The sequence below is a fragment of the Talpa europaea genome, assembly GCF_964194135.1.
Source record: "Talpa europaea genome assembly, chromosome: 3".
NCBI classification, from domain to species: domain Eukaryota; kingdom Metazoa; phylum Chordata; class Mammalia; order Eulipotyphla; family Talpidae; genus Talpa; species Talpa europaea.
This window is the reverse complement of record NC_140069.1, coordinates 2630742-2646180: the sequence shown is the minus strand read 5'-3', so window position 1 is coordinate 2646180 and position 15439 is coordinate 2630742. Positions and strand designations below refer to the sequence as shown.

Genomic DNA, 15439 nt, shown 5'->3' with positions numbered 1-15439 from the left:
CCTGGGCCATTCCAGCTCTGCCTTTAGGACAGCTTGTGGGGTGCCAGCGGGGCTGGAGAGAGGGGGTGGGCGCTCTCCTGCTCAGCTCCTGAGCACTGGGCCACCCCAGCACAAGGGTCACAGCCCAGATAAGCACCCACAAACCAACACGCACGTGCCACCCTTCTCCCTGAAACGAGTCACACACTAATCTGTGTATGCGCCCACTTTCTGGAACACTTTGGCTTGGGGCAGGGACTCAGATTCAAGTAGAAAAGACTGTGCAGATGCATGTTTGAGATAAGAACGATCTCCACTGGCTCTCACGGCTGATGAGGGGAGTGTGGTGCCCACTGGACAGGTGAATCCCCAGTGGCACCGGACACTGTCCGGCAGCGGTCAGGGCCAAAGGCTGCACGGCAGCTGCCCTTCTGTTAACGCTGCTCTGCAGCTTCGCTGAAATAAAGTCATTTCAGTAAGGAATGACTTTAAGTAAACTTAGCTCTTGCTGCTCTGTGATTGGACAAAATACTTCTTTCAGCAGCCCTGCCGGGGTGAAACAGGGCGCCAGACCGGCTCCTGAGCACAAGGACACACCTGTCTTGGGGCAGTCCACGTATCTGTCCTCGAAGATCACGGGCAGGGTGCTCCAGTCGCCGTCGATGTCCAGGCACTCGGCGGGCAGCGGGGGCATGCTGGCCAGGTACTCCGAGCTCCGGACATCCAGGGACAGCTGGCTGTGGGACTGCACCCTGGGGACACGGGGACAGGGGAGCAGAGTGGGAGCGGAGTCAGAGCCAGACCCTGCCAGGGAGCCCCAACCTAGGTCAGTGCTGCATCGACCCGGACGCCGGACCCCAGCCTGGCATCCAGCCTGGCATCCACGAGCACTTCTTAGAGGTTGTAAGTTTCCACGTTTTATTTTATTTATTCTGGTGCATTTTTTAGGGTAATGGCTGGACACTGTGTAAAGGAACCACATCAAGGAGGCCAGGAGTGTGGGCACTGGATGCCAACACAGCCACGCTGTATCACTTCTCCTGTGTGATCCAAGAGAAGTCGCTTAACATCTCTCAGCCCAGTTTCCCCAGTTTCTTCCTCTGCAAATGGGGGTCATTAACAGTCCTGATCTCCAAGGGACGAGGCGGATAGGAGCGAGCCAGGGAAGCCCTCAGCACAGCTTCTTACCAGGGACCTCAACAGACTTAGCTCCAGGCAGGCAGGCGGCCCCGGCTACACAGCAGGATGCACCCACCGCCCCGGCTCTTCCAACCCCAAGTGCAGAGCTAACAGCTCCTGGAGGCGAGCAGGAGGAGCCAGCCAGGATGTGGGGCAAAACCGAGCCCTGCCCGGGAGCGTGGAACAGGGGCCTGCCCGGGAGCTCTGGCCAGGAGCACAGACCAGAAGCTCTGACCATGAGGCCTGACTGTGAGCCCTGCCCAGGAGCCCTGCCCAGGAAACCCCAAACACCGCCTTCCAGAGCGAGTTCAGGCTCTGCTTTCCCGAGCAGCAGCTGACGTAGACCAGGGCCTGACCACGGTCCTTCTCGTCATTTTCTACGTCACCCCTGCTCTGGCTGTCCTCTACCTGTCACTGCCTGCAGCGAGGTCATCGTTTCTTGCCTCTTCCCCAGAATGAGTGGCCCCTGGGGACCGTGTCTCTACTCCATCCCCGCTGCTGGGGCCACGCAGCCAACGGGCCCCAGACTCAGCGTCCGCCCTGAACTCTCGAGCAGAGTCCGCGGCTCTCCCGGAGCCCAGCGCACGGGCGGCGCCGACGTTCTCATTTGGCCTCACGAGCAGGATCCTGCCCGCATGAAGCCAGTGCAGACTAAGGGATGTTAAAAAGTATAAAAACAGCAGCAGAAAAAGTTTCCTCAGGGGCCCACTGCCAGCAGCTGGGGGGCCGGGGTCCTGAGCCAGCGGGACGTCACTGCTCCCGGCCTTGCCCTTGTGGCTGACGTGACGACGCAGCTCCCAGTGTCTGCACCGGGGCGGGGGGGGGGGGGGTGTCTCCCTGCCACATGACCTTGACCCGGAGGTTGAGGGTCCTCGCTGGCTCAGGCAGCGGACGTCCCCGACGCAGCATCTGGCTGCCAGGCGCTCACGTTAGGTCTAAATTTGTCTGACGAGTGCTTCTGAGGTTCGTTTTAGAAACTGTATCAGTTATTTTTAGCTGGGGACTGGGAGAAGGAGCGAGCGAGCGAAAGACTCGACATTTCTGGACAAGCTCGCTTCGCACACAGATGTTACCCTGGCGCCCCTCGCCGGCGGGCCCACGAGGAAAGCGGCAAATGTCACGGGACTTTGCAAACAGCACGGAGTGTGGAGAGGGCGGTGGGGACAGCCCCTGGCATGTCGCGGGACGGGGGCACTCAGGGGTTTCCTGGAGACATCTGGGGGTCTCCCCAGATGTTATTGCGTCACCTTCATTCTATGGGGGAGGCATGGTCTTTGGGAAATCTCTGACTTTTTGAGGATGTTTGGATTTTTCCAGGAGGAAGGGAGGACGGAAAGCCACCAGCCCTCCTGCGGCTTTAATTCTTATGCAGAACGCGTGTCAGTGCTCCTGCAAAGACTCAGGGGGATTCTGGGTTTTTTCCTGGGGTAGCTGGTGGCCAAAACACCTGCTTCTCCTCCATTCAGCAAAGAGAGCTCCGCAGAGATGTCTGCAGGGGTCAGGGGAGTTGGGTCTGTCCATGGCGCCTTAATACACCCAGCCCAAGGGAGCTCTGCTGGTGACGTGCTGGGCACCTGCTAGCGAACCCCTCCGCCCCTTGTCTGCCTCCTGCCTGCAGAGACAGTGCAGAGGTGGGGAGACCTCTCTTCTCTGCGGTCGCAGTAGGAGATGAAAGTTGACTCTGGACAAGGTTTGGGGTGGGACTTTGAGGGAGGGGTGTGGCCTGCGATGAAGTACTTACAGATGCTCCTGAAAGGTCAGGACGGCCAGTTTTTGGTGCTCCATGTAGAAAAAGGCTTCAGAAAACCTTCGGACCTGAGGATAGAATAACGTCAACAGCTTAATGTGCAGGCACTAGTGCCTCGTTTCCTTTAAAAGGAATTTGATCCCTCTGCCTCCCCCCATCTGCAGTGAACAATGAGGTACTACATATATAAATATATATATATATATATATATATATATATATATATGCTGGTGGAGAGCGGCGTCCACTGCCCAGAGGCCGGCGAACACTCACCTGTCCACGCTCCCAGGCTGCCCCTCTCCCTTACAGCCCTTCGCCTGAACCTGCTTTGTGGCCATCGCTGCATGAATCTGCCCTTGCTTTGTTCTAATCATTTTTAGAGTGAGGCCTTATCACTTCTGCTCGAACACAAGACCCTGGAGAGCAGGGCCCAGGAACGCGTGTAGATGACACGCAACCGGCAGAAGCAGGCGTGTCCCCTGCGCACCGTGGAGTCAGGTGTGGCCCTCGGGCCACAAGGGAGAAGACCGCCGTTTCTGTTAGCAGCGCCGACCCGCCTACGCCCGAAGACACCAAGAGCCGTGACTGCCTTTTGAAAACATTTCCCCAAAACGCTAGCAAAGCCGTGTGACCTCCCTGAGACACGCTCTGCTGGCACCCAAGGCCGGGCCGCTGGCTCTGGAAGGAGAGCGCCGGAGCGGGAGGCCGAGTCCCCCAAACTCACTGCAAGTCCACGGGGAGTCAAGGCAGGCCAAGCTCCCATCGTGCCAGGGAACTCCCAGGGGGGTCACGGGTGAGGCGCCGAGCACGTACCCTCAGGCTGTGGTGCTCCTGGGTGAGGTACGAGGTCACGTGGGAATGCAGAGTCACCGTGTCCAGGAACTGGGTCCACAGAGCCATCAGGTGGGAGGTGAGCCAGGCCAGGTCCTTGCTTATCTGCTCCGCTATCTTCTCCGGGCTGCTCAGCATCTGGAGAGTCAAAGGCGGCAGTGAGAGAGATCGACGCCCCCGCCCTGCGGCGCTGGTGAGGCTGCACTGACTCCTCCGAAAGCGACGCGTCTCCCTCCCCGGCCTGCTTTATATCCGTCGTATCCCGAGCTCGGGACGCGGCACCGCTAGCGCTTGGCACCTCAGCGCCGGCTCCTTGCAGGCCGAGCACCAGGCACCTCCTGCACGCGTCCCCTCAGCCCTGCAGGTGCCCTCTGCAGCCGGTGCTGACGGAGGAAGACAAGGAGAGCCGGAGGGACAGCCTGGCCTGCCGTCCCTCGCGGGTCCACCGGCCGGTGTCTGAGCACGAGGCACAGCCCCGGCTGCCGTCACGCAGCAGGTGCTGGGGAAACATCTCCTGAGAAGCAGTCAAGTCAGGACAACCTCACGCTCCTCCCCAGCTGGGTGATTCCCACAAGGTAGAGCTTAAAGCTCCACCCCCCCTCCTTCATGCACCCCATATTTCTAAAGGAGCACCCCGGGTTGCCATAACTATAACATGAAGATGCCAGTCTAGCGAGCATGTGGCCAGGTGGGAGCTTCGGGGAGCTTCGGCTTAGCATCGGGGAGTCGAGAGAGAGTAATTCTGCAGAGGGGAGGGGAGGTCAGGCTCCTGGAGGGGGCAGGGAGCAGCTGTCGAGCCCCAATGTTGACCTCCAGGTGCCACTGACTCAGCGCACGTTCCATGAGCCTCTCCGTGTGCCCGGCACACGTTTAGGTTAATGGGGCTGCCGGGGTGGCTAGTGGGGTGTCTCTGCCTGGAGGAGCCTTGACCAGCGGAGGGGACGGGAAGATGGGTTCTCAGTCAGTGTGGAGGGCCCCCTGCCAGGAAGGAGGGGGCAGCGGGAAGTCTGCAGCCAGCACTGCAACCCCATCCCTGCCCTGCGCCTCTTCTTTGCCCTGTACCTCGGTTTCTTCAACTGTAAAATGAGGATGCAAACAAATAACCACTTAGGGAATATAACACCCGATGAGGAGCCGAGCTCAATGTCTTGCCTTAAACACTGGAAGTTGGACCAACGGCTGATGCCAGATGGCAGACATGGAGAGTTAAAAAAGAGGGAGCAGGGGAGCAGGAACCCAGCACCCAGGGGTGCTTGTTAATCACTGGGTACCGGTGCTTTGTAACTGATGAGCGGCGGCCAGGAACAGGGCACCACTCGCCATACCATCTCCAAGCCACATTTTCTGAGAGGAAAGATCAGCCTTTGATGAGGCCCCCGCTGCAAAGCCCCGAGCGGACAGAAGGCTCCTCCTTCTCCTCCCAGGGAAGCTTCTTCCCAGCACTGACTCCGGGGAGGCGGGGGTCAGACAGGAGCTGCCCACTCTGACCGTGTCCGAGAGGTTTACGAAAAGCACGATCAGACTGAGTTGGGGGCAGAGTGGGTGTGGTCAGCCAGGGGAACCCCTCCGGGCTGGAGGGGGTGGCTCTGGGGTGCGCTGGGAGCCAGTGGTCTGGAGACTTTCCACCCAGTCATCCTACTAACAAGCGCCAGACTCCTGCGCCATTTTGCCCCTGCCGAGGCCTCCCGCCGCCCCTGGCGGGGGCACAGGCATCGTGGCAGTCTCTCTCCCTGCTGCAGCAACTCAGCCCCCAGCGGTCCCCACGCCCCAGCTCCTCGGACCAGCGATACATTCTCCAAGGGAAGTCTCTGCGCATCCCCAGGCTCCGCTCATCCTTGAGGCCCTTCCTTCCTCTCTTCAGCATGTTGGACAGGACTGTTCACCAGGTAATGGTTTCTGTCCGTTTCCGAAGATTCTTTGGAAATTTCTACTATGTGTCCTGTGTGAGACTAACAAGTCCGCTCCCCGTCCTGGAAGCCCACCTGACCTTGCAGGTCTGCGCTGCCCCCAGGGCTGACTCCCTACAGAGCCTCTTCTGTGTGTATTTTGGGCCTGAGCCCCCTGGGCACTCCCAGCCGGGAGCTGGATCACGGCTCAGTAACTCGCTATCAGCACGCCAGTGGCTTGGCAGCCAGGAGGCTGGCGGTATGGGCACCCGGCCTCAGTAGCTGCACTTCTCTCCTGGGCCTCTTATCCACCCCCACAGCGTCCCCCCACTGCACACGCTACATGAATTCTGAGCTCAGCCACTAATGACAAAGAGAAAAAGGAAAGCTCTTCATTAAATGTGTCTTTGGGTGAATTATTTTTTCCTGGTAGTTGATTACAGAAATGGCTGCAGATAAGGTTAAGCAAGCTTCTAATGAAGCCACAAGAGGACGTTTCTAGTCTCAGGATGCTAGGCCTGGCTAGAAATGGATGATGGGTGTGAAGAGGCTTCTCAGCCAGACTGAGAAGAGGCCCTTCGCGCAGACAGGGAGGGTTTGGGCCAGTGCCACTGCAGGTGGAGAGACCTGACAGCCCCAGGCTGCGCTCCCAGGCTGCTCTCCTGGGCCCTGGGCTTGCTCCTTGTTCCTCCCCGCTCCCTGTGCCCTTGCTGCACTGTTGGCTTGTTTCACTTCCATCATGCCTTCCCCAGCCTCCTCTGTGTCTCAGATGGCAAGAGTTCCTGAGGCTGAATGACACCCCACTGTGTGAGTGTGTATGACAGCGGTGGTGGTGATGGTGGTGGTGATGGTGTAGACAGTGGTGCTCATCACCATTACTTGCTTTCATTTATTCACCCACTGGTATCAGGCTGTCTCCATGCCTTCACTATGGTAAACAATGATGCAATGACCATAGGGGGTGGTAATAACTACCCTAAAAGGGATGAGGTGCGACCCCATTGTGATTGTGATTCATCTGGGGAGTTCTTAGAAAAGACAAATGCCTGGGCGCCACTCCCAGATGTTCTGTGTCAACCACTTGGGTGGGGCCAACGGTGCACCTTGCAGGCCCAGCGTGATTCCCTGCAGCCAGGGCTGCGAAGCACCAGCCTGGAGGCTGCCACCGGAGTCCTGCTTCCGCAGTGAGTAGTGGGGCCGCCCTCCCTCAGTGAACGCGGCCCCTCCATCCTGACTTGTGTCTGTGGTGTGAGGAAACAGCGCCCACCCAGACCGCCCGATGCTCTGAAATGGGAAAGTGTTCCAGATCGTGCATAACAACAGCACACATCTGACAAGTTGTTCCGCACACATTCTTCACACATGGCTGACAGATTTTTGGCAAATACACATTACTATTGTCATCATTTATACCATCACCATCACACCATCATCATCATCACCGTCATCATCATCACCATCATCACCACCATCAAAGCCACCTCGGCTTTTTGTGAGGCCGTCGGCGCACAGGGCAAGGCCTCTATCAGCCTCCACGAGAAGCGTGTTATCAGTGGTCAGCCAGTGCTCGTTAAACAGGTGGAAACTGAACCAAAATGACACAGCTAGTGTGAGCTGCAGGGAAACCAAGTCCCATTGGCCTGTTTTGGTTCCAAAACATCTAGCACAGAACAAGGCACACGCTGGGGGTCTCACATGCCTAGTGACGTCAGGCCATGGATGTAAGTGCCTCCTCACGTTAAGACCTAGAGAGAAGCAACAGGCCTGATTTCTGGAAGAATTCTGTTTACCTGGGTCACCACTGCCACTGAGGCCCCAGGAGTCGGATTCTTACCTGTAGCTCTGAGCACAGCTGAGAGAGTGTTTCTTCAATGGCCAGGGACTCTAGGAAGAAAACAACCACACACAATGAGTGGACACACACTGGCGTGCGGCGGTCGCTGAGTGAGTGGGCAGCTGGGCTTTGAGTCAGTGCTGAGGCACCCACGTCCTGTGGACACTCTTCCAATCCCGTGCCCGTGGGGGCCATGTGCATGGACAACCCTGGTGGGTGCGTGGGACCTCACCCAGGGAAGGACCAGACTGTCACGGATGCAGCCACCCTGCTGACTCCTCAGCCGGGCCGGCAGGGGCTATGCAGGGAGACGCGGCCCCACCCCAGCCCTCACCCGGCTCGACGTGGGGCAGCTCCGGGACGTCCCTGGCGATGCCCAGGAAATAGGCGCGCAGGCCCCGGTGGGCGTGCAGGAGCAGGCCGCACAGCTCCCGGTGCCAGCTGTGGGCGCGCCGCATGCAGTCCTCCGAGGGCACATAGAAGCTCCCCTGCAGGAAGGGCGGAGACAAGGCTGAGGCCGGGCCCCGGGGCCACCCGGCCGGGCTGCGGGAGAGTCTCCTCCCTCTCTCTGGGTGGGAAAAACATCAAAATCTATCAAATCTATGTATCTTATAATAATAATACAACCATAAGTAGGTAATGATATTATTCCATGTTAATAATATAATTATATAATAATGAAAACATAACAACGATGACAATAGCAGCTGCGGACGACCCTGAGGACGAGGCTGATGATGCCTGTGCCGAGATGACAAGGATGACGATGGTGATGATGGTGGCGCTGAGGGCAACGCTGACCTCACAGCTCTGTGACAACCGGGCAGCACTCTTAGGCCCCTCCCCTGTGCCCACAGGCCCTAAGGTCAGACAGGCTCCTTCTCACGGAGGTCGGGGACTTAGGAAGACCCGCCTAGATGCTGGAAAGGGGGCGGCGGCGTCAGGGAACGGGAAGGAGCCGCGCGGTGAGCGATGCCCGCCGGGAGCCCGAGCTGCAGGCGCGGCGCCAGCGCGGGGTTCAACGCTCCGCACGCCGCGCTCTGCTTGCGGCTGAACCGCCTTCATCTGCTAGAACAACACAGACATGATGGGGGGAGATGGCAGAGTGCTCAGTTTTCTTGGCCTTCCAGCCATGGTGAAAATGAAGCAGTGGGGTGGTTCTGACTTGGCCACTCCAGAGAGAAAGCGTGGACTTCAGAAAGAATCCCACAGGCAGGACCTGGCAGCAGGAAAGGGTGTCCTGGCCCGTGCACGGAGAATCCCGGGGACACAGGACCCGCATGACCGTCGGCTGCTTATGCGGCCACAAGGGTAGGGCAGGTGGCCTTCACCAGCCCTGCTGCCTGGCCGGTCCCGCTGGGACACTCGTGGGACATCGGAAGTAGCCGCCCTCCCGGGTTGCGAGCTGACTTGAGTAGTCGGGGACGTGGCAGCTCCCCGGCCCGGGCGCCTCTCCCCGTGGTGCATGGACACCAGGCGGGTCCGACAGGATTGACGACCCTCATATTGATCTGCGTCCTCAGGGGTGCCGGAGGGTGGACGGCAATGGCGTAAGTGCAGCACTGGTCACTCAGCCCAGATGTGGGGTCCTGCGGCCTCTGAGGGGCTGCACTCGGCCGGACCAGGGGGAGCTCAGGTTCGTGGTCCTCTAGCTTGGAGGTGGTTTTTGGTCCCCAGGAAAGACATGACTGGACAGGCGCGTGCTGCAAGGGCCGGGGGTGGTCCTGGTTCTTGGGTCTTAGGTAACAGGAGCGTAGGACGGGCAGAGGGGGAGCCGCCTGCCCAGCAGGCACCACCACGGAGGCCTCAGTGACCCTGTGGTTGGAGTCGGGACTATTTCATAAGCAGAAAATTCAACCAAAACATCCGTTTTCACCAGGTGCTCAGGGAAACCCATGTGTTCCCACGTCTCATCGTCCTACTCTGTCCCTATTGTGCAGCTGGCCGCAGCTGGATGAAGGTCTCACAGTCACACAAAGATGAAGGGAGCTTGTTCATCGCAGGCTGTTGGACTCCCGAGGTCTACAGAGCAAAAGGCAACCAGCTCGCGAAACACCTAGAGGTCGCCATTATGGCTTGCTCAACTGCATCTTCAAGAAATGCCATTTAAGGCAGACACTGTAATTGTGATTTTTAAAATGGTGACAAGATATGGTTATATATACACCCAAGGAAGCACAACATAAAATGCTCCCTTTCCCAGAGTCTAATAATTTCTTGTTGATCCTTCCAGAATACTCCCACATGGGGGTGTGCGCGCTGGTGCACTTTGCACTGTTATCTCTGTCCCCACAGACACACACACACTCACCCGCACACCCCCACACACACACTCACAAGTTGCAAGAAGCTCTGGACATTTCTCTTCCTTGCTTTTATCACTTCTCATGCCCCAAATCCATTCTGATCAGCCCATATAATAAGTGACAGGAAATCCAGTTCCCAACGCATAGACCTAAATGCCGTGACAGGATTCCCTAAGTTAGCCAGTGCTTTGCCTGAAGCAGAAATGACTCTCACAGTTCAGGAGCTAGCTGGAGGCAGGCCTTTCTCAGAAGAGTGTCCCCTGCATGGGGAGCCGTGCCTGCAGGGGACAGTGGCTCCAGCAGTCTGCTGGCTTTGACTGAGGCATTAATTTCTTTCCTGCAGGGCCCCGTCTCTGTGACTCAGCAGAAAGAAAGCAGCCGGGCATAAACAAGGCGTCGGCCTACTGTCAGTCCCGGCTCGTCTGCTCCGAGCAGCCCCACATCCCTCCCGTCTGGTCCTGAGATCTGCTCACGGCTTCACCTTCTTGTCACTGGTGCCTCCCTTGGAAAGTGCGCCTGGACCCGGAGGGCAAAGCCCCTCTGAAGGCCGTCGCGACACTTGCTTTTTAAAACTAGGCTCATGTTGACCAAGAGTTAGTTCTCAGTCACGCGGGACACATAGAAACGTGGGACACGTGTGTCTACTGGGAAGCCGGGAAGGCATGTGTGAGGCTCTCCTCTAACCCAGCTTCTCACCGCTCGCTGCCCCTGGTCCTCAAATCGCGGGGCAGTTTAAGTCATGATGTGAATTTGTAAAAGTGGAATGGGCTAGAAAGTTTACATAGATGATGCCCGTTTCCAGAATTACTAAGAGACGACTCCAGAATTCCAAAAGAGCACAGCCTTGCTCCTGGCTCCCACAGGCTCCGTTCTGATTCCACCAGAATCGAAGGCTTCTCAACTGGGGGCAAGACAGTGAGGACGGGGACAGTGGCAATAGCAGGATGACGGTGGCTCAGTCATCAGATCTGTGGGTTAATTATGCCGAGTGTGGAAGGTCAAGCAGTTACCGCTCTCCCTCCATCCCCAAGAGCCTGGTTCCAAGATCATAAACTCAGAACTGTCTGAAGAAAACGAGCTGTCAGTGGCCTGCCTCAAGGCATCGTGACCACGGTCACTGCTTCTATTTCGGAAGCTGGAGAGGTTCCCAATGGTGTCTTCTAGGCCATTGTGACTTGAATTATGAAAGGTATCACATTCCTCCAACTGACACTGGGTCAGGCAGAGTGTCAGTGCCTATAATTACTCTCCTACATGAGTTCCCGAGTCTCATGTGAGAATTTGCTTCTATCTCTCTCCCCGGAACTCTGGGTGGACTTGCTCTCTGGTCTATTCCGTCGGGAGCCGGGAAGTAGGCCAGTGAAAAGCAGCGCTGGAAACAGACTGCACATCCTGAAAGCAAACAGGTGAACTCCCACAGGCTCCTTGTAAACCTCCTCATCTGAGACTCACAGAGCACCTAAGTCAAGCCAAGTGCCAGGGAGACCCTGGAGTGAGTGTCTCGAAGTCGACCTCCAGTGCGGGGTAAGGTACAACTTGAATGAGGGGTGCCTGATCCCAGGGCCCACACCCTAACCACTGCCAGCCCCTGTGCCCCCAGAAAAGATGCTCAGTGAATGCGGGCTTTCTCTGGGCCCTGAAAGACAACAGATCAGATCGATTCTAGAGATTGCCAAGGCAAACGGGAGCCACTCCGTTGGCATGGTCACATCAGAAGGCCGATCTCCGTAAACAACCACCCAGGGGACCTGAGCAACCGTAGGCATGAGAATAAGAGTATTTAGGTAACAAATCATCATTTACTTAGAGTTTTGAAATCAACTCAGCAAGGTATGTGTCCTTATTAGCTTCATTTTGTAGATGAAAAGACAGACATAGTCTCAGGAAGAGAATTTCCTACAAAATAGTTATCGAAGTTAATAGAAAAATACCATGAACACATTTTGTAAAATTTGGGTCCTGTTGATCACGTCACCACCTCCAAGGTTGCAGTTTCAGTAGCTACATTGGCCTCTGAGCCCGCGATCAGCTCGTGTTGTTAAAACACGCGGGCACTTATATGTAAGTGCAATGCAAAGACGCATTTATGTTGCAAAGCACCATTTCCTCATCGAGGCTGGGTATCTGATTTGCTTTGAACACTGGTCTGGCCAGTGCTCTGCTGGGCATGAAGAGCCCCTTGTACGTCGTGTATGACCCAGCGTGCGTCCGTGACTATCCGTTGCCTTGCCTATAAAATAGGAACGAGAAGGAGCAACAAGATGGGTCACGGCAGCCAGGTACTTCGAAGAGGCTCTGGCAAAGCCTGAGCTTGTGGCAAGAGCAGACTTGCACTATGGGAGCAGAGCAGAGGCATGTGCAAGCCAGTTGGCAGGGTGGGAGGAGGGATGAGCAAGTTCTAAAGTGCAAAGAGAGGACAGGTTGGAGCAGCCGGCAGGTAGAGTGATGCCGCTGGGCACCCACTGGCAGCCACACTCTACCGACACCATGCCTTTCCTCCGAGCGGGAGTGATCTAGAACAGAAAGAAGAAGGGGGGCAGAACCCCATTCCCCTGCATTTGTCCCAAATCAGGTCAGCCCTTTGTTTCTCAGTATTGTAGCTGGAGCCTCCCAAGCCCAGGTTCCAGGACGAGGACCGCCCACTTCCCGCGGTGTCTATTAAGGAGGATGTCGCGGACGTGGATGCTTTAATTGAGGCGACTGCAGCCGATCCGTCACCGCAGTGCAGGAAACACTTAACACGCCACTTTCGAGAACGCTGAATCTGCCTATTAAAACATTTATAGCCGTGGCATTTCACTTTCTAGTACTTTACTTGCATTTGTTCGTCATTAAAAGCAATTCCCCAAACGGTGTGCCATGTTCAGCGATTTTTTTAGTAGTCGGCAAATTGGACTCTCAACATTTAATCTAATCGAGAACATTTACACAACGCAGACCCCACAAGCAATTTACTTGTCATATTGTCATTAAGCCCCAAACACCTTTCTGACAGATGTCTTTATTTTCGGTCTAGCTTGAAGGAAGGTGTTGATTTAAAGAAAAACGACAACACTCGTCTGCAGTCCCTTACGAGGTACGGAGTCGTCACCGCGTGTGATATTTTAAAAACGTGAGAAGCTGTTGAGTGGGACGAGCTTGGACGCCACCGCCCAGGGCAACCGGGACTCAAATGTCGGCTTTGCAAACTCTAAACTCCAGAGAATGGGCAAGAAATGGAGCTCCTCGGGGCGCCACACGTGAAAACACTGAATTTGTCCACGAAAAGCAATTTTGAAAGGCGCTGCCAACTATTACGCCAGGGCGCCAGGTCGTTGACAGGGTTAAATTACACAACAGAGAAAAGCACCAGCAGGTGGAGTGCGGCCCAGAGGGCCACTCCAGACACCCGGGTGCAGTGGGTGAAGCAGTGATTCTCACTGTCCCTCCTGAGACGATGGTCACCTCCCCAGCTGGAGTCTGCTCAGCTGACTCGGTTTCCCCCCTACATGGACTCAGTGTTCCGAGGCCAGGCCCGTGGGCAGCGGGACGGGATTCTGTCTCCTGTCCTCTTTTGGATGGTGTGCGACTTGGCTCTCTGACCTGCCCGGAGTGCCTTTGACCTTAGGATTGTCACTTGCTGTGCAGGGGAGATTGGGGATGTCAATGTCCCTTGCAGTGTTTGAGGGTTTATGCATAGATGGGGGCAGAGGAGCAAAGAAATGGAGTGGAGTGGGGGGCTGTAGGGTCGGGGTCCCTGTGAACTCCCTGCGGGGCGGAGACCCTCTCAGAGCCGGCAGGAACAGGTGGAGCACAGCGGTGGGGTGCCGGGGGTGCCGGGGGTGCCAGGCGGCCGCGCAGAGCAGCACTGTGCAGAAGCATCTCTCCACCCGGCCCACCGCCGCCTTCCGCAGGAGGCCGCCCACTGAGCCACCGAGGCTGGCCGCTCACCCGTGGTTTCTCCCGCCCTGACTTCAGTTTCCAAGGCCCGCCTGCTCAGCCCCTGAGCCCCGTCTCGTGGCACCCATGTCGGCCAAAGGCCAGGCCACAGAGGCCAGTGACACCCCATGCACCTTCCCAGCAGCGGGCACCTGAGTGAATGTGCTTTTCTTGAGGACGGCTCTGCCGTTCCCCCAACTCAAATGCTGCTTGTAGTGCTACTGCTCCGCAGGGCAAGAGAGATGCCTCCGGAGAAGGATTTTCCAGGTTTCTGACCCTGATGATGGCTGATGTAAGAACAGCCACAGCGCACGATGCAGGAGACCCCACACCTATCAAAGCCTCCGCTCCGCTCCCACACCAACTCACTGGGCTAAGAATCATATCCTGGGCATTTTTCTGGGCTAGACACTGAGCAGATCTCTGGGGGTATTTAAAAACAATTATGGGGACATGATTTCTGGATCCCACTTCCTTGTATCCCAGGGTTCGAGGCAGCACATAAATGCTGATGGGGGCACAGTTTCTGAGGGCTGTGAGAGATGCACACGTGGACACGGCTGCCACTCACGGAGGGCGTCGGTATCAGTCTCGGGCAAGTCAAGAAAAATGCCATCTAAGCAATGACCCTATTATTTAAGAGGAATAGATAAAAATTAAAAAAAAAAAAACCATGAAACAGGAAGAACATTCCAGGCTCCAATGTGAAGGCACATAGAAAGGAACATTTCTGCTGTCAAAATAAGTAAGTAAATAGCAGAAGGCAGGCCAGTGGCGGCGCGTGTGGGTCCCCCTGGGACTGAGCTCAGAGCAGAGGCGTGGGCTGACGCGGCAGGATGCAGCGCAGGTCGGCGGCCCCGCGGGAGCTCTGGGTGGGACGGGGTGGAGCGGGGGTGCGGAGCTCGGCGGTGTGAACGCAGACTCAGGCACGAAAGGGAGAAGGGGCAGAGAAGCAAGACACTTAGAGGCAGAAGGAACCGTGCCTCTGGGGTAAAGGAGAACAAAGAGGGCCCAGGGTGCTGAGGTTTCTGGGGACTCACTCAAATAAGGGACACAGAAGAAGGGTTTGGGTCCCAGGAAGGTGGTCCCCACTGGGAAGTTGAGACAGATGAGAGGAGACCTCTGCAGTCCAGCTGCTCGGGTCCAAATCCCAGCGCCGTGACTCACAGCTCCCTGATCCTGGCCACATACTTATCTATTTATGCCTCAATTTCCTTGGTTGTAAAATAAGGTGAATCCTAATGACCTTTTCCAGGGTAGGGTGCCGGTAAAGGGTCACTCAAGCTGGAGACCAGAGGAAGAGAGCAAGGACTCAGTATACTTTAACCCTTTCCTCCTGATTAAACACGTGGAGTCCGATCTGACTGTTAGCCTTGGAAGCACATTCCTTGCAGTCCTGTGAATTCCCTCCCACGAGCCTGAGACTGCTGCTGCCTCAAGTGGACCTGGGCCTGGAATCCTGAATCCAGCCCCGGCAGCACCCAAGGTTTACCAGATGGCCTATCCCGAGCAAGGTCCCCCACGCTCTGGGCCTCAGGGTCCTCACAGGGGAAGTGGTTAACAAATCACAAGGATGTTATAAATATAAATGAACCAACAGGGTGAAAGGGCTTTGGGATGGAGAAGCCTCCAGCAGACATTCTGGCAGCCGGGAGCATCTATTTCTTTGAAAGTTCTCTTGGGAAAGAGAATGAAATCGATTATGGTACAGGATTCTCTGCATTACCTCTCCTCAGAGAGGCCAAAAGACAGGGAGCAG

The 15439-nt window shown here is 56.5% G+C and overlaps 1 protein-coding gene across 1 annotated transcript in view; it reads right to left on the bottom strand.

Annotated features, from left to right (window-relative positions):
- The window catches only part of FAM135B (family with sequence similarity 135 member B), a gene marked incomplete at both ends in the record, with an annotated part of 94685 nt that overhangs the window by 16368 nt on the left and 62878 nt on the right, over positions 1-15439 (bottom strand). Inside the window, 5 exons of the mRNA XM_084230780.1 lie at positions 577-731; positions 2900-2973; positions 3719-3874; positions 7457-7506; positions 7791-7944. Coding sequence (XP_084086906.1) covers positions 577-731; positions 2900-2973; positions 3719-3874; positions 7457-7506; positions 7791-7944 — 589 coding nt within the window. The remainder of the gene's footprint in view (positions 1-576; positions 732-2899; positions 2974-3718; positions 3875-7456; positions 7507-7790; positions 7945-15439) is intronic.